Below are 19,781 nucleotides of genomic sequence, written 5' to 3'. Positions count from 1 at the left end.
AAAAAAAAAAAAATACCTGTGACGTGGCTAGCTATTTTATATTGTACTGTTATTGTCGATGTCCATTCTTTGTGGCTGTAATGTAACGCTGCTAGTTATCTATGTAAAATTAAATTGTCTCTACTAGGCCGGGATAGCCTGGTCAGTGGGGTGCCGGGCCCATGTCCAAGAGTTCGTGGGTTCGGCCCCTGCTGGTCGAAGACTCCCCGTGTAGTAAATGGTGACTGATACACGTTAAATCTGTAGAGTCTCAAAGTCCTCCATGTTCCCATAACAAATCAATACCTCTGGGGGTACCGATCCAGGAGTTTCCTTGCCTTCTGGATTGGTTCAAAATTACAAGGCTACGGCGTTGAACATTTGTAGTCGTAAACCCAAAAATTGGGTCGACTGTTCAACGGCGGTCATAAAATAAAATAACATAGCGGAAACTAAAAATATAAATGTAAGGCTTATTATTACTATTATAAATTAGTTATAAAAGAAGTGAAACATTAAATTTCACACTCTTAAGATAGAATAAAGAAACAATCAAACAAATGTCATACTTAATTCATAACAAAATCTTCTCAATAGACCATTTCTGGGGCCCATAATAGCTAAAAAGTAATCTGATACGTCCTATTTCTTTTAATTTGTTAAAAATGTTAGTTGCAATCTTTCAAAGAATGCAAATTTAAAAAAACTAACATAGATTACATAGTTACAACATGCCTATTTTTGTTAATAGTTTTGCAAAATGAGGATTTCAGTTTGAAACAAATGGTATCAACAATTATAACTTTCATACCTATAAATATTNAAAAACTAACATAGATTACATAGTTACAACATGCCTATTTTTGTTAATAGTTTTGCAAAATGAGGATTTCAGTTTGAAACAAATGGTATATCAACAATTATAACTTTCATACCTATAAATATTTCCTATATAAATACATTAGGATAACTGTCCAACTTCATCATTCTTACATTAATTTTTGTTTTAAAAAATTCCAATAAAATCACAGGGACAGGGCTGCCATTGGATGAAAACAAGAATAATGTAGCTTTAGTTGCATCATATATGAAAAAAAGTATCCTAAATAGTCTCCAAGATATATAAAATAGGTGCCAACATCATATCCTCCTCTAACATAATTTTAATTATTTGTGCTATAAAAGTATAAAATTCAAATAATATGCAGTTAGATACTCATATTTTATAAAAAAAATTTACATTTATTTGTGGATTTATCAACAATATATAGAAAGAGGAATGCTGAAGGAACTGCTGTAGAAAACTTCAAAAAATTTTGAACATTTTAAAAATATCTATTTTTAGTTTTATTCTTTATGAGGCATAAATTGTTGTAATTAAAAAAAAACATTGAAAAAAAAAAGCTAGAGACTAAAAATTTTAGGCGTTATAAAAAATGAAGTAGAAATGACCTTTAGGGCGCTTTTTCATTACACGACACGATACCGACAAAATCGGACGACAAATGTGTGAACGACAATGTCGTTGCCGGATCGTTTAAGCAATTGTTTTTTCACTTGTCCGATATCGTTAGTCCGAGAAGTAGAAANAAAAAGCACCTTTACTTTCATAAATGAATTTTTTTAACCTTACTATAAAATAAAAATTTAGTATAAAATAAACAAAATCTGCATTCTAAAAGTACTTAAATAATTTTCAACAATAATATGAAAGGAAAATTATTATATAGGGACAAATAAATTAAAATTAAGAATTCTATAATTGAAAATGAAGTGGGAAAAAACACACAATGTTAAAAAAAATAATAAATTTTACATTTTATACAACATTTTCTTGGGATTTTTAGTATAAATAAATTAAATTTGTTTTCCTTTTATGAACAAGTTTATCAATTCTAGCCGATTCAATTTCATGTTCTCTCTCTGTTACTTATAATTTTTCAGCAACTTCATGAGTTAAACATGAATTGGCAAGCAGACACAGAAGCTGACGTACTAATAAGAAATCATGTTCTACCGTGTTCTGCTCCTCACACTCCCATTCAAAATGAATGAATTGAAAAACAAGTACAGTTGCAATACTTGACCTTGAGTCATTATTTCGCTTTGTTGGCTATCATTATGCATTTTAAAAGAAGAATAGCAGAAATGAGAGGATTTAAAAAAGAAAAGAAAAAAGAAGTAAAAGGATATAACAGGGGAGGGGGGGGGGAAGAGTGCAGAAATAATAGAAAAAGTAAGGAAAATATGACGTCTGCAGTCCCTGCAAACTTCAACATTCCAAATCGAACATCAAAACAAACCGATCCAAAATTGTAATTACTTGTGGACCCTTATTCTGTCTCACTACGCATGAAAACAGCGAGTTTTATTTTTATCTGCTATAGAACAGGTGAATTTGAAACTCGAATTTCCTTTCTCGGCTCTAATTTGCAGCTGCTTAGTTTAGACATTTGAAGAAAAGAAATAGAAATATTGCAACTTAATTCATATATCAAGTTTTTATTTTGTTTACTTTTCCTAACTGAAGCATTTCCAAATTTAAAGCTTATTAAAAAAATTACGATCAGAATTCGACAAAACGAATATCACCATTACCTTTTTCTATTGTAAATAGCTCTAAAAAAATTAACTACCAATTTTGTGTAATTAAAGACAATTTTTTATTTTTATTTTACTACTTCGTTAAATTTAAAAGAGGGGGGGGGAAACGTAATCCTCAGAGATATTACATGAGCAGGAGGACCATTCATGCAGTGTGAATTCCATTAGTCTGATTGGTTAAACATGTCTGTCTTGCTTTTGACATTGCAGTGAGGAAGAATAAAGTTTGGATAAAACGGAAACGCGCGGGGGAAAGAGGGAAACTCAAGTTATTCTTAATTTTAGTCGCTAATTGGCTTAAAAAAGTCGCTAATTTTACGCAACTCATTGCAAATTAGTTGTTTTTACTCATATTTCTACTATAATAGACGCCCTAGTTGCTATTGCTTGAAAATAGTCGCTTTAGTAGCCTTTTTAGTCGCCAATGGCAGCCCTGCAGGGAGGAAGGGGGGGAAAAAAAAGAGAAAGAAAATAGTTCCGGATAGCTAGGTCCATAGTCTGAAAGGAAAGAAACAGAATTAAAATAGAATACGAAAAAATTAAACATCGAAAATTTCATAACTCACTTCTAGAACACTTCAAGTTCCTTGAGAACAATCATGTCATGCTTAAAAAATTATGTTTTACTCAAACCTACAAAATGTAATTCATAAGTCAATAAAAATAAACATCTAACACGACATTAAATCTTTTAAATTTTAACGATTATTTTTTCAAATTTTAAAAATAAATATAAAAAAATCAACTATTTAAAATTACAAAATGTTACTGTACCGTAAAAATTAGTCTGATTAGCTAGAGCAAGGATTTGCGAAAATTCTTTCTAAAATGATTTCCTATAAAACAAGCCTAATTTGTCATTCAACATTTTCAAATAAAAAAAATTAAGACTAGAACAAGCTTATTAAAAAGGATTTTTTTTTTCTTTTAAAAAAAAAAAGCGATTTTTTGCATGTGCACATATCAAGGTTGGCAAGTTTTTCATAAGTGCCAAAAATCCTAAATTTTAGTGTCAAGATAATTTTTCTATTCTGTCAGGATAATTCTAAATTTCAGAATAATAATTATTATTATAAATTTACAAACGATCAATCAATTATATTTTTGAATTATTTCAATATTAAACTATTTTTGTTTTGACAATGACTGTCGAAAACTTGCACCTTGGTGTAAAAATATTATTAATGTAAAATAGAATTTTATCTAATTAGTTAAATTATTGAAAATGAAAATACAAAAACATCCAATAAACTTATTCATCATACATAAAATAAATTTTCATAGCGACAAATTTTTTAACATATAATTTTGTATGAATTTCTTAAGATTAAAAATTTTTCGCAGCTGCCAAAATTGTTAAATAAAAGAATTAAAATTAATAGTTAGATTAATAATAATTACAATAATTTTTGTATTATATAATATAAATCAAAATTATAAAAGTAATATAATGCAAGTATTGTGCAGGATTTAGTATCCAATAAAATGTCCTCAACATCAAAAAAGAAACCTGCCCCTGGTTTTTTACAGTTAAGATACTTTTCGACACGGCAAACCCAGTTTTGGACGTCAAAAACACAACCCTAGTACATATGGCGAGAAACTTCGGAACCTGAAACTTCTTGACTTCAGAAACAGATCCCTCGTTGTCAAAATTTGAAGAATTTAAGACTGTAAACCTAAGAATAAATATACACAGAAATTTAATACATCATATTTGTGAGAAAAAAAAGAAATAAATTAAAAACAAATTAAATAGAAATTAAGAATAATATAAGAATATAAATAGATATTTTAAAATACTATCAATTTTGCAATGAAAAGAAGAGAAACAATACTTTCACTGTGATTTAAAAGTCAAAATTGTTAATAAGGTACACATTAACAATGAAACATATTGAGAAGGAAAAAAAATAGCGACAAAAATGAAGAGTTCATAATACAATTAAAAGAAAATCAAGATAGAATGATGAGTAATTCGTAGAAGGTTTCTAAATTAGGACTATCCCATGTTTTGCGATTTTTAAGAATTATTAAGTTTTAACATTAATAACTAAAGCCTTGAAATGCACTACAAAGAAGAAAAACAACACATTTTTAAAGGAGTAGTTAAAATGTAAAATATATCCAAATTAAACATGCATAAAACAGTTCTAACGAAATGTTTTTTCAGTTCAAAAGTAAAATACATCCAAACGGCAATCATACAAAGAGAAAAAAAAACAGTATGAACAATTCAGTTAAAATGAATCATATTTCCTAACCAAATCGCTGAAGTACAAGCGAAGGGGGGGGGGAAATAATTCAGTGCAAAATTCTTTCAAATCCCTGAAATACAAAAACGGAAGAAAAGGGGAGGAGAGACATGCTTCAAAATTAATTAATAAATTGGATAAAATGTGATATATACCAAAAAACACAGCAAGGATTTAAGTGAAATAAAATGAGCAACAATTATTTGACCTTGAACAGCATTTAATACAGTATCAACTGATTATGAGGTTAACCACCAAACCTTTATTTGCCTCAACAGTTTGTGAACTCAGCAAAAGAAAGTTTATAGAAATTATAGGCAATATTATGATTAATTTTTCTGATGGAACAGAGCTTCCTTTCTCATAAATAAATATAGTTTTTGAAATTCAGTTTTAGTAATGATCGTTTCAAGCAAAAAACTATAAACATCTGTCATTATCTCAGTACATTTAAAACAGAAATTACATGAGAGAAAGAAATTTTAGAACTTTGAGTTATAAAATTTTAATGAATGGTAAATTAAACTTATTAAATACAAACTGTAAAGATATTCTAGAAAAGCTACATATGCATACCAGCCAACATAGGAGATATAAAATAGAGATTTTAATAATGACATTCTTTAGGCTACGAGTAAAGTTTTGATACATTATGCATAATCATGTAAGGCAAAAAGAAATTCAAAATTGGAAATAATATAAGCACTTACATTTGGTGAAGTAAAAAATATGTATATAAATCTTAATCTAAAGAAGACTTTTTTTAAACCATTATTTGTAGTTACTTTAACTATAAACACTCAACATACTGCAATTCTGGCAATAGCACCATGTTTTTGTGGAATAAAAGAATATTTCTGCCATCAGCAGATATTTTACCACCAAAATTTATTTTCATAAAACTTTATTTAACAAATATGGGGAAATTTCAGAATATATGAGTAAACAGGAGAGACATAAAATACAGGAGTCTTCCTTAAAAAACAGGAGACTTGGCAGGTATTGCATATATTTGTGTCTTATTTTAGGAGTATGATTTATATGCAAATTTATAAGCTTAACACATTTAATTGTTAGGGTCAATTCCACTAGATATTTAATCAGCTGTCATCAATTATTCAGTTCCACCTATGCGGATTAGGCTTATTTACTGTTTCTAAATTATTCTTCATATTGCATTTCCGCAAAGTTTGCAGAACATGTAAATTTCTTTCTTCATTTTCATCCACCCCTTGCTTTCATCTATATTATTTTTTAATTTGGCTGAATAAGATCTGTATAAGTTTCTTCTCTATCAGCATTCGTTTCATTTTTATTTGTTTGTTTCTAAATGGCAGAAGTTTTTTTTTTTTTTCAGGTATTTCTCCATCTTAGAATGAAAAATTCTTTGTATTTCCAAAATATATTCGCGCATTTTTAAATTGGTTTATACGCGAATTTCTGACGTTAACATTTTATAATGCGATTTTGGTGAAAACACTGTTGAAAGCAAACACAAAAAAGAATATTATGATAGTCATTCAATAAAACTATACGAAAATTACCACCAAACCATAGAACCCAGATTCTAAAATAAGAGAGAGCAATTAGAAGGTTCCAATTAAATCACTATAAATAAATATTGAACATTATTATTTATCAATTATTAACAATAAGAATACTCTAGAATAAATACTGATACCGTGAAATTATTATAGTTAATACTCACCAAATTTAAGGTCTTCCGTAATGAAAATAATTACGAATTCTTTTACAATTTCGAATACCGAATAGCTGAGTTGAGTTGATTTGTTGTAGTTCTAGCTTACATTGTAAAACTTCTTCAATGATCAGTAATGCCAAAAAATAACTTTAACTTAATTTTGATTTCTGACGTCATGTTGCAGCCTCGTGATCATGATTTTAAAGGAGATTCCCGAACGAATGATCAAAAATGCTTGCAAGAGAAACTCTAAGAATGCGCCATAACTGAAGGGCAGTTCTTAATGCTTACAATTCAGAAACCTTCAATCGCCGTTGTGTTGTGAGTTAATAAGAAACTGACTGGGGGATTGTATTCTCCCGCGAGAAACACTCTCTTCACGGTGATCGGAGTTGATTGAATCACTTGTTGTGTGAACAGTTCCTTAGTTGTTAGTTAATGTAATAATTTTTAAGCCTGTTTTTTCAAATTAGAGGTTTTTTCTTTGAATCTTATCCCTGTATCTGTTTCCTTAAAATCAAGTATTATTTGTTTAGACTTCTTCGATAGAGACTTCTTCTTCTTCGAGAGAGAGAGAGTGCCAGAATTTATCTTTCACAGAATATGTAAGCAACATAAAATTGTCATTGGGAAGTCAACGTTAGAGGCAAAGAATGTTTGTTTAGATGTTAGTACAAAGCTATTGCTCGTAAGTGATAAACAAAATTAATTTTATATTCTGCTATAGAATCTAATTAGTGTTAATCTTTTCTCGTGGGCTCGAAAAGAAGAAAACAAGATCTTCCAAAGGATGCTTTTTGCCACTGTGGGAGTGAAGTATGAAAGGACACCGTTGATCGTATAAACAAAGTAAGAGACGAGCGTTAAACAATTTTATCTTCTTGCTGTTTTTCTTAACTTCGTTTGCTAACTCTTAAACCATCGTAGTTAGGGATAATATGAGGGGCACCGGAGGAGGTTTCCGGCACTTTTGAGTAACTCGAAAAAGCGCGGGAAGGATCCTTCGATTGTTGCATTAGATATAGTATTTAAAAAAAGAGAAAGAAGAAAAGAGGATTTATATATTTCCTCTGCAACATATAACATATTTATTTAAAATCATGTACCTTTTCTTTTTAACATGAATTGCCGAATTTTCTTGAATTGAACATGAATTTTCTTGAAATGCCGCTTTTAGGAATACGAATAAGTATATTCCGCTAAATTTTTTAAATTATCTATGACGGTTAAATATAATCTACATATATATTTCTCTTACACGGCGACAAAAAAAAACTTTATAACAACTCCTTGAATGACAACGCTAGAAAATCGACCAATGATTGCCGCTAAAAATGTCACATGCCAAATCTAGTTGAGGTGGCTCAACATGTAGCGCTTTTAAAAACGGAAACTGAAATAACCAGAGAGCATCAGCTGCGGCAATCTCATACTATTAAGCTAGGCAGAAGTGAGTAGTCTTTGTCGATAGATCTCTATTTTAGTATTTTGTCGAAAGCGCTTTTTTTCACGAATTTATATATTACGAATTTATTTGACGATTTTTGATTTATATCACGAATTATACTATAGCACATTTCTAATAGGTTTAACGAATTACATGTCATTTATTTGAATTCAAATTTATTTTAATGACTTAGTATTTACTAAAAAGATGTAATTTTTTTTAAAAAAAAAAGTTTTTATATGGATTTGAATGATTGTTTCGAATTCTTAGAATTTTGTGCATTTTCAATGTACCTAAGTTAGTAGCGAGCGAAGCGAGCTTGGCTTGCGAAGCAAACCATATAAGATTGCGTAGCAATTTTCGGGGGTTGGCGAGCGTTAGCAAGCAGGGGGCACAGCCCACTAGTATTTCTCTAATATTTGATTACTTATGTAACATCATATTTGTTTTTAGCACACAGTTTCACTTCATTTAAGCTATGAGCTTAGCCAGCTCTAATTATGTATTTAATTTTTCTCAAGATATCACGATTTTCTATTTTTCAAACTTTTTGAAACAATGCTTTTTCCATGACAGTGCAACGTTGAAGCTATTGAAAAACCCGTTTTACAATATTGAAGTGTACAACTCAACCTCGAGGAATGGAAAATATCTTAAAATGATCCAAAAAATATTAGAAATTTGAAGCGCTATTGGATGAAACCGTTCAAAAGATATCAAGGAAAGTTTAATTTCTAAAAAATTGATTTTAAGTACGAAATTTCGTATTTTCGATATTGCACCTGATCTACATATGCCCGAAAGTGGCGATTATATTTTATTTTATAACCGTCATTGAACAACCGACCTATTTTTTGGGTTTACGACTAGTAATGTTCAACATCGTAGTCTTGTAATTTTGAACCCAATCCAGAAGACAACAGAACTCCTGGATCAATTATTGGGAGAAATTTACTTTCATGGCGGACTTTTTTATGGAACTAACCAGCATTTGCGTTAGATGGACAAGAAAACCACGAAAACCTCCCACTGCTAGCCTGACGTTAAGGGTACTCTAACCCACGATCCGTCTACCACTGAGGATGTTTTATGTCAGCACTGTGGTCGGTGTAAGCCGGATGCGGAATTCGTATCGACTAGCCATCGCTGGAATTCGAACCTGCTTTACCTTAACCGGTATACAATTTTTTTGCATCATTTCAACAAATGTAATTTTTCACGAAAAAATATAAAATTTTTGCGAAATAGATCGAATTGTTCCTGAGAAATTGAATTTAAAAAAAGTTAGATTCTTAAAATTCGATTTCTCAGGAGCTATTCAGTCAATTTCGCTCAATTTTTGTATTTTTTGCCGTGTAAAATTATATTCTTTAAATCGATGCAAAAAAATTATCCAACAATTCAAAATTTTTTCTACCATTCTTAAATAAAAAAATAATAAATATTTACTAAAAGTCATTTTTTGCATGGAATTATCTTTGGATAAGCGTATGTATCGTATAATCGAGTGTAAAAAATTTTCAAATACGCAAAAAGCATTTTTAACATTTTTGGATCCAAACTTTTGAGCTTTCTCCTGACCAAACATTTGGGACCCTATTTCCCAGATTGCGGTTACCCCTATATTTTCAGAGTCTGAAATCCAAATCCGTCGAAAAAAAGGGTATGTTTATTCAGAGAAAGTACGTTTTTGTGTCTTATTTCGTAACTAAAAATATCACCTGCAATTATTTATTAGCATATTTGAGGTAACTCCCTCGAGCCATTAAGATTGAGTACCAGTATGTGAAAATCCGTTCATTAGATCAAAAGTTATTTAGGGTGATCCGTTTTTTATTTTGTGCACTGTACGTTTATCGTATTGTAAGATGACAGTCATATGTAAAAAAAAATTTTTTTTATCAGTTCATCTTACATGTAGTTACTAAACTTTTGCACGTGCAACTAGAGCAGTCGCAGGGAGTTGGAATGCTCCTTTATTAAAAAACAATCCCAGTTTTCTATATAGCATAAACAATAAATATTGGAACTGAATGGAATTAGCGATTAATATGCATGTTTAAAAGTCAGCCTTTCAAGCCATGAAGATTTGCTTAAATATTAAATCAAAAGCAATTTAGGGTTTTTTTCCGTTTAATATAACTTTTATTTAGACCTTATTTTATTATTAAACAGAGAAATTACAAAACTTTGATCCAATAATCGTTTCTTTTAGGTGCTGAGGGGATGCAATGCTACTGGCTCAAAGGGATGCACTTAAATACGCTACTTAATTTGCTTTTTTTTTATAACCGTCGTTGAACAACCGATCCAATTTTTAGAGTTTACGACTAACAATGTTCAACTCCGTGGACTTGTAATTTTGAACCCACTACAGAAGACAAGGGAACTCTTAGATCAAATAGTGGGGGACATTTACCTTCGTGTAGGATTTTTTTTAATGTAACTAACTCGAGAGGAAAACCTCCCACGGTTAGACTGACGGTAATGGGACACATAATCTGTCTACAGCTGAGAATATTTTCTTCAGCACTATGGTCGGGGTGAGCCGGGTGCGGAATTCGTATGGACCAGAAATCACTGGAATTCGAATCCAGGTCACTTCATTGGGAGGCGAGTGCTCTATCCCCTGAGATGATATTTCAAGTTACGAAATCAGATACCTTCTCACATACTTTTTATGAATATGCATGCATTTTTGGACCTCAGAAAGCTGGTGCTTGTAAGCACAGGACGAAATATTGTGTCCCGATAGTTAAGATAGGAGATCTGGCTTAAGTTCGTTCATCTTAATCTTCTCATAACTTTTTCGTATTTCATCATTATTCTGGAATTATTGATAAAATGAGACAACATTTTTTGCAAACAATACTAAACTTGTTTATCCTATTAAACTTGTTTACTTGTTATGCAAAGTTCGTTTTTCCAATAATGCAAAATTAATTTATCATTTATTTTGAAAATAATAATTTAATAATTAATCCTTAATTAATATTATATCATTTATTTTTTTATTTAATATCCGTCGTTGAACAGTCGACCCAATTTTTTGGTTTACGACTACTAATGTTCAACTCCTCAGCCTTGTAATTTTGGTTGGGGGGGGGATTATAGTGACGGAGAGATTTTATTCTCCGAATAACCCTTAGGGGTGGATCGGTTTATTTTATATTCCTTTTTGGCATGAATACAGGAAAATAAATAACTGAACATCATATCACCTAATTTCCTTCTCAGCAAACGTGTGGGTGACCACCAGCCAAGTTATAATCCCTAGAGAAGAAAACATTTTCTTCTGTTTTAGAAAATTAGCTACACTGCAAAAGAATGCACCTTTTGCTGGCAATATGTCTGCTGTCTGTCCTTCATTTCCCTTCTGGGCAATCAAGTATTTAAAATAAATATTCAGCGCTATCAATGATGTCAACATTGTTCATTTAATCCTTTATTTTAACATTAAATATGAGTATTTGCTTAAACCAATATTATATACTTATTATCTACTATAGTGAATTGCAGTTTTAAATGGGACATTAACTGTGTTACTGTTACAATAATACTTTTATGGGAGAAAGCCATCAAACTTTACTTCAATTATAGTGAAAATTTTTAATAAATTGCTATTATCTTTCTAATATCTATATTCTTAACAGTCAAATATTTAAAATAAACATCAATTATGTGAAAATTGCCCTTCATTTAATCCTTTATTTTGACATTAAATTTGAGTATTTGCTTAGAACTACAATATTATCTACTAATTGTAGTTAAATGGGAGATTAACTGTGTTACTGTTACAATAATTCCTTTATGGTGGCAATTTATTAATACTTACTTCAATTATAGTGAAATTTTTTAACAAATTGCTATAATCTTTCTAATATTCCTTATCAACAGCCAACTATTTAAAATAAACACCAATGATGTGAAAATTGCATTTCATTTAATCCTTTATTTCAACATTAAATATCAGTATTTGCTTATAAACGATAATATTATTTGCTATTGTATCCCATTACGGTGGAAATTCATCAAAATTTAATTCAACTATTGTGAAAATTTTAAGAAATTGCTAACATCTTAAGATTTAAATTAATTATAAATTTAAACTTCTCCTTTGAAAATATTTTTTTCATATTTCATTCACAAAATAATTAAAAATCTTCAAAGAGATTTTCATTTATCATAAATTACTTTTTTTTTTGAAAGAGAATATTGCATTATTAGAATCATCGTGACTTAGGTACTATTTCAAAATAATGAATCAGAGTATTGCGTTAAAAATAAATTTGACTTTTCAGAATAACTTTTGGTTTTAACATAACTAACAAATCAAATAAATAAATAAAATATATTTATCCCGAACATTCTAACCTTCAAATGACGCATATATATTTTAGTTCTGAAAACCGTTTAAACATAAATAACAGAAACTGCTCTGGAAATAGAATGTATCATTTTCACTCAGTGCTCATCCTTTTTATAATGAGACAATATTCCACTTAAATAATTGTTTGTTTAGATATTGTATGAATCATTTCGAGTTATAAGTCATCAAAAAACGGGAAATTACCCTTATTTGCTCAACACTCAAAACTACCGGCTTAATGAGATTTAAAAGTTTCAGTTTATACCTCCGTCAGCCAATCAGATCAAATATTAGTGAGAAAGTTTTACTTTAAATGCCTGTCTTTTATATAAGAGCTTTTTATTTTCTGTCTTGCATTTTTCTCGTTAGAAATTCAGAGAGGAAAATACTATTGAGTTTTAAAGTAACATGAGGGGAATAATAATTTTCTTCTTTTTAATTCATTTGGTGTATTCTTTTGATGCACAGTATGACGGTCTATGGAAGTCGTATCAGGTAATGTATTTATTTCAAGAAATGAATTGTTTAAACTTTAAGTAAAAATATTGTTTCATTGTTAGTCACTGTAAACTTTCTTTCCATTTTTCTTAAATATACGTTGTATTTTTAGAATTAGATAATTAAAGTTTTAACTGTTTTAAAAAATTAGTTTTTTCAAATAATATTGAAATTTAAGAAATATGACTAATAATATTAATATAAATAATGATTGAAATATTAGTTGTTCTAAAAAAAATAGCTGTCTTAAATAATATTGAAATTAAAAAAATATATAAGTAATAATATTTTTATAAATAATAATTGAAATATTAGTTGTTTTAAAAAATTATTTGTTTTAAATCATTTCGAAATTTAAAAAATATAAATAATATTAATGTAAATAATATTAATGTAAATAACAATTGAAATATAAGATCACGATAATTATGCTATCGTTAATAACGAATATCTCTTGTAAAATTTTTATAAATACCTATTGATCTTTTAAAAATAAGTTTTTCTTTCTTCAATTAGTTACCGGAAATATTTTTTAATGCAAATTTGTTATATTAAAAAAAAAGTTTGCTATATGCCATGAAATATTAATATTTCTTGACTAACTTGGTATTTCAATGTCAACATCGTTCTGCAATATTTGAGAGTTCCGTGTGATTTCTCGTTGTTGACTTTTTTAATTTTTATTTGCGCATTTGTTTTGTCATTTTGTGACTTAAAATATGTTTTTTAATTGCTCTGGGTAAAAAAAAAAAGCTTTGACTCGTTGAGATCGAAGGGCGTCATGGAAGTTAAGGCTCTCCAATTTCCTGACCAACCGCATGAAGCTGACAATGTAGTCAGCTTTACGCACCGACCGCCTTTAATTTTCAGATTAGCTGATATCCATGCTAGTCTTGGATAATGCTAGAGATAAATGTAGCAGTAAGGAAATGGTGTGATTTTGCGAAATAAGAAAAGGGAATAACTAATTCTCCATTTTTCTTATCTCGTAATTGATGGTTTTATTTAAGGCTATAATTTCAAATTGCGAATTAAATGCCGTTAGTCGCTAGATTAGATGGTTCTCTGGTGTTTGAAAATTACAAGTTATTATAATGTACTTTAAAAATGAGTAAAGTCTAGTTTAAATATTAGAATGTTAGCAAAATTTTTAAAACAATTTATAAAATTATTTGATGAACAGTTGTATTTTGTTTCTGCTATAAATATACAAATAAATGTAGTTGTTTTGTAACTATTCGTGACCTAACAGAAATTGCTGGAACAAAGTTTTATACTATATTATAAGTAATCTTAGCACTAAAAAAAAAATTGAGTAAAAACAGGAACAAGTGCTGGGCTTTATATAATTTGAAAATGAAAATTTATTTAAAAATGGAATTTTTTTAAAAATGAAAATTTTTTTAAAAATGAAAATATTTATTTAAATTTTTTTTCTAAATGAAAACTATTTTAAAAATGAAAATATTAATATAAAAAGGAAATTTTTTTAAAAAAAAATATTTATTTAAAATTGAAACTTTTTTAAAAAATAAATTTCTTTTAAAAAAATTTTTTATTTAAAAATGAAAATTTATTTAAAAATGAACCTTTTCTAAAAACGAAAAAATTTTTAAAAATGGAAATATTTATTTTAAATTTTTTTTTATTTAAAAATGAAAATTTATTTAAATGAATAACATAAAGAACATAAGCACCTAATTATGATGCCTAACCAAAAAAAATTATGTGTTGACACATTTTTATAATAAACAAATAAATTATTTCAAATTTCTTTCGTTACAATAAATGAGAAATTTTAATTATAATTAATCTTTACTAATTGTAAATCAAAACATGAAACCAAAAACCTAACAGGGTTTCAAGTAAAAGCTTTTTTTTTCTCTAGGGATAGCTTCTGACTAATTTTTTGTTTATAACAATTAATTGTTTATGTTACAGATAAAGCATGGAAGAACGTATTCGGCCTCTGAAGAAAACATACGAAGATCGATTTGGGAAGATAATGCAAAAATGATAGCTTTACACAACTTGGAAGCAGATCAAGGACTGCAACATTTTAGAATGGAGCTGAACAAATTTTCTGATAAAGTAAGACACTAATATAACTCATAAAAACCATTTTGTTCTACATAAAAGATCTTCTACAGCTCATATCTTTTACTTTTCATCTTTTTTTTAAATATTCAGTTATTTTTGAATTTTCTAATTTTTTGGACTACTATTTTAAACAAACGCAATAAATATTTCGATTATAAAATTTAAGTTATTCACTAAAGCAGCGGTTCCTAAATAGTATTCCATGGAACCATGGGGTTCCTGGGAAGAATTAAAATGGGCTCCATTAATTAGTACTTTTTATAATCCAGGGATGATTTTTGAAACCTCCAATTATATTTAAATCAAATCCATAATTCCGAATTTATTACCTTTGAAATTCCTCCAAGAACAATGACAAGGAAATAGAAACGGCATTTTTGAAAAGAAAACATAATAGTTCTAATAATAATGTATTGAACAAATTATTAAAAGAAGAAGTATTTATTAAATATTTCACTAATATTTCGTCCTTTTGAATCAAAATAAAATAACTAAATTCTTTAAAGTTTCCTTAATGACCATTTTTAACATTTATAGCAGTTCTTTTAAGTTTTAATTTCATAGTAAACCATTATTCGGCTTGTTTTATTCATTTTTAGCTTAAGTACTGAGAATGAGCGAAATTGGTGGTGGTTAACTTCCACCGGACCGATGAATTTTGACAATCACTTAAGATTTGGTAAATGCCCGATATATGTACTAGGTCTAGTTAAGTGCCTCTGCCCAGTATAAGTTTGCCCGGTATGCCCTACATGAATGCTTTTTTAAGCTCAAGTGCCACTGCCCATCAGAATGCATTTAACCAGTACTCCGAACACTGATGTTTCTCCTAATCTAACCTAAGCAGATATTGAAATATCGAATAAATATAATAACATCAACGAATTAACTAATATCAAATCGGATATAATAAGTATTTCGGACATTCATCAAAACGACTATGTGTTTGTTGACATTCACAGTTGAAACTCGGCATTCTCTTGATTTCGGTCATTCACGGTCACATATACAGGGTGTCCCAAAACGACCGCATAAACTCTGCACAGCTAGATTCCTCGTTGGGAGTACATAAAACATATCAACAGCAGTATACTATGCACAATTTAAAGCAGAATATGCGCGGTGAACGTTTGAAACATTATCGTCGTGAAAGATATGTAAATACTGTTGTTGATATGTCCAATAAGGTGTTTTTTTTTCTTGCACAGGCAGTGACGTCATACTTTGTTTTTCGTATTTTTCTCGTAAACTATGGATCGTACCGGAAGACTTCTTTGGGCAGTTTTTTATGTACTCCCAACGAGGAATCTAGCTGTGCAGAGTTTATGCGATCGTTTTGGGACACCCTGTATACACCAAAAACAAATTCATTAAACTAGATTAGAACAATGGTTGCAAATTTGACTGTTGGACATAAAACATAATTTAAGATTATTAATGATAAAACAATGAAAAAATCTTTCCGCTAATTTAATATTTTAAAAATAGTCTTCTTTAGGTTATAACCTTACGAATTACCTTAATAAACTTTCTTTATTAAGTGGCGGAGATGCCAAACGGAAGTTGATTGTTTAGGGTTCCGTTCACGAAAAAAATTGGGAACCGCTACTTCAGAGAAGCGGTTCCCAATTGACTTTTTTCGACTGTTGATCCCTTACCTTCCTTTGGCTATCTGAACCCCGATTTAATAAATACCCTATCTTTACTTTATAACCCCTATTTTATAAATAAAGTCCTTTAGCAATCATTTACGTATCCACAAAAGAGAGACAAGCGAGGGGGCGGAATAGCCTGGTTGGCAGGGCGCTGGACTCACGTTCCTGAGAATGGGAGTACGAATCCAACCGACCGAAGACTCCCCGTGTAGTAAATGGTGACTGGTACTCGTTAAATATGTTGGATCACAAAGCCCTCCATGTTCCCATAAGAAATTGTACCTCTGGGGGTACTGAATTGGAGATTGATCCTTCTCTGGTTCAAATCAAAATTACGATTTGGGGATGAATGAATGGGTCCGCCCTATAAAACGGGTGTGACGTATGGATGTGGCAGAAGTCGAATTCTTGGATAAAGATGGCGCACGTGGAAAACAAGAACAATCGCACTTTAATGGCAGACGACAAAAACAACAGAGACTGGTAATTATTTTGAATAGATTTACCGTGGAAAATTAATTTTTTTCAGCTTGTCGGAAAGTAATTTTTCTCAACGTTAGTTTTAAAATTTGGTTTTATGTCAGACTAATAATTTCTTAGACCTGGACAGACATGTTGTCTATTTCTGAATTTACTTTTTGTTTACGCATAAGCTGAAATGAATGAAATAAATAATGAAATGATTCGTTTGAATGAAAACCAAAAAAAAACTCAACTATTACGAGAATTGAGAACGGCTATCAGAGAAACTTATATCTTTTAAATGTTAAATTTGGCTAATTCATTTTCAATTGTGAAGTTCAATGGAAAATACTAATGCAAATTTTTATGCTTGTACATCCTTTTCGTAATTTATTCGAAATATTAATATTCGAAAATATATATTTTTAATATAGATATAATATTATATCAGAAATCATTATTAGCAGAAAAAAAAAGTTCTAACCTGGGTACCCTTATAACCCTTCCGCGGAACACTTTTTGAGAACCAGTACTTAAGAGAGGTAAAATTATTGGAAACACAATTAAACATATCTTTTTCCAAATTTTGATTTTAAAAAAAATTTGTACTTCCTCGTTAATAGAAAATTCAGTTTACAATAAAATGAGTCATCTTCATCTGCCAAATAAATTACATCATTTCCATCAAAAATTATTTCCAAAAAACAAATCTATTTTAATGTCAATTTGGTAGGTAGGCAGGTACTTTATTTACGTCACACTAGAGCTGCACAATGGGCTATTGGCGACGTTCTGGGAAACATCCTCGAGGATTATCCGAAGACTTGCCATCGCAATTTTGATCCTCTTCAGAGGGGAGGTCCCCCCCTGATTTGGTAGCCCGACGACCTACGCGGGAAGTCGAGCACTTCATGGTAGAACAGTTTAACGAGGACCGATACCTAGCACCCTCGGTCTCTACGCAGGCAATCATAGTGAGTGGTCATCCACCCGCTTACTGCCAGTGATGCTTGACTTCGGTGTTCTACTGGGAACAGTATCTTTAAGATTAGTTAACTGCAGGGCAATATCAATTGGAATACCACAAGAAAAATAATTAAACAATTAATATTATTGAAGATTCAATTCAAATAATAATAACTGCAAGAGAATAACAGGAATTGATAGTGAAAATTTCAGCCCATAATATGTTAAATTATTTATCATTATTGATACATTTTATCTGTCATACTTTTTAATACTTCCATACGGAAGTTTTATTCAACATATTTTTATACTTTTTTCATTATTTCGTATTAATTTAGGTCTAAATAAGTGAGAAATATTATATTTAGCATTTTAATAATTTACGGTTATGTAAAACAGCAATAAAGCACCGGTGCTTTTTTCTGCGTTAAAGGCAAAATCTTACAAACACGGCTCACTTCCGAACAATAATTTTTCGAATTTGCAGTCATTTAGATCTAAAAGAAACTGTTATTCATCATTGAGATTTCTTTAATTTACAAAATCATTGTTAAATTTTTGAAAGTGAATGAATTTTTTTCTTCCGTATTTTATATTTTAAGCACAAATATAATTCCGATAATCTAAAAGATTTTCTTAGTAATTATTAAACTGTTTTCAATAATTAAAAATATGACAGAATTTATTTTTGCTTGAAACTGGAGCATCAGAAAAAATACATAAAAGGGACAACTGTGTCCCATCTGCGTCAAAGGGTAAAAGTAATTATACTGGTAAAACAGTTAGTTGACAAAATTTAAGTCGATATCGTTGCATTGATAACTAGTCTTTGCTTTTAAAAATTAGGATTTAAAATAATTTTATTTATGTATTTAAATTGCCATTGTATGTTAATAAGATAAAAGAGGGAGGGGTTATAATTCTTAGATGACCATTTATTTTAAGCAGCCTGCTTTTATAAAATAAAAATATATGACCGTATAATGAGAGTTCATTGACCGTATAATGAGAGTATGGATGGTTGACTGAATGTAAACAATAACAAGTTTTCTAAAACCGGAAGAAATTCAGAAAACTTCCGGTGTATCCCTCCGCATATGTTATGCTTACGAGGCGAAGTGCGAACAGGCTTCATTATTTTTATAAATTTTTATCATTGGATTGTTGTTTAAATTTACGCCTAATTTTACCCTTCATAAAAGTTTACTGTCATACATAAATTCTAAAAGATTGTAAGGTTGAAACAAATTTTAAGAAAGTCAATATCACAACTTAAATAAAGTGTGGTTTGCCATGTTGTGAGTGTTATTCTTCTTTTGGCTATATTTGAGTTAAATATCTCAATTTGTTATTTTTTGGGTAGCATCATAGCATGCTTTTAGAGTCTTCCGAAATCATTTGATGTTTGTTACCTTGAAATTTAAATTGGAAAAAATGCTTTATATTGTAAACACCACAAGTATAACAACATTGGATGGCAAGTGGCTGGGTGGTTTCAGTTGGTTTGTCGTCGGCCTTCTGAGCCCAAGTCTGCGGGTTCGATCCCCGGCCCAGACACCGGATTTTCGGGATGCAGAAAATCCTCAGCGGCCATGTCGTATGATTATGCGGCATGTAAAAGATCCCTGGAGTGCCTTATTGGCTCTTGGCATTTCCGGCAAAATTAAATTCCTAGTGCACTTTAGCATCCAAATAGAGTCTCGGTGCTGCCATCTAGTGTGGCAGAAACTAGACGTCCAAATTA

At 29.9% G+C, this 19,781-nt stretch overlaps 1 protein-coding gene and 1 long non-coding RNA gene across 2 annotated transcripts in view; one reads left to right on the top strand and one right to left on the bottom strand.

Annotated features, from left to right (window-relative positions):
* Positions 1-1,821: 1,821 nt before the first annotated feature.
* Positions 1,822-6,642, bottom strand: LOC107448090 (uncharacterized). Its single transcript, XR_001584621.3, has 3 exons — positions 6,547-6,642; positions 4,112-4,262; positions 1,822-3,081 (listed from the first exon to the last, which is right to left on the bottom strand). It is a non-coding gene; the product is annotated as an uncharacterized lncRNA (long non-coding RNA).
* Positions 6,643-12,516: 5,874 nt separating this feature from the next.
* Positions 12,517-19,781, top strand: part of LOC107448083 (procathepsin L) — a gene marked incomplete in the record, with an annotated part of 20,532 nt that continues 13,267 nt past the window's right edge. Inside the window, 2 exon segments of the mRNA XM_071183957.1 lie at positions 12,517-12,851; positions 14,796-14,945. Coding sequence (XP_071040058.1) covers positions 12,765-12,851; positions 14,796-14,945 — 237 coding nt within the window.

This window comes from Parasteatoda tepidariorum, chromosome 8 (genome assembly GCF_043381705.1).
Source record: "Parasteatoda tepidariorum isolate YZ-2023 chromosome 8, CAS_Ptep_4.0, whole genome shotgun sequence".
NCBI lineage: Eukaryota > Metazoa > Arthropoda > Arachnida > Araneae > Theridiidae > Parasteatoda > Parasteatoda tepidariorum.
This window is presented reverse-complemented; position numbering and strand designations above follow the sequence as displayed.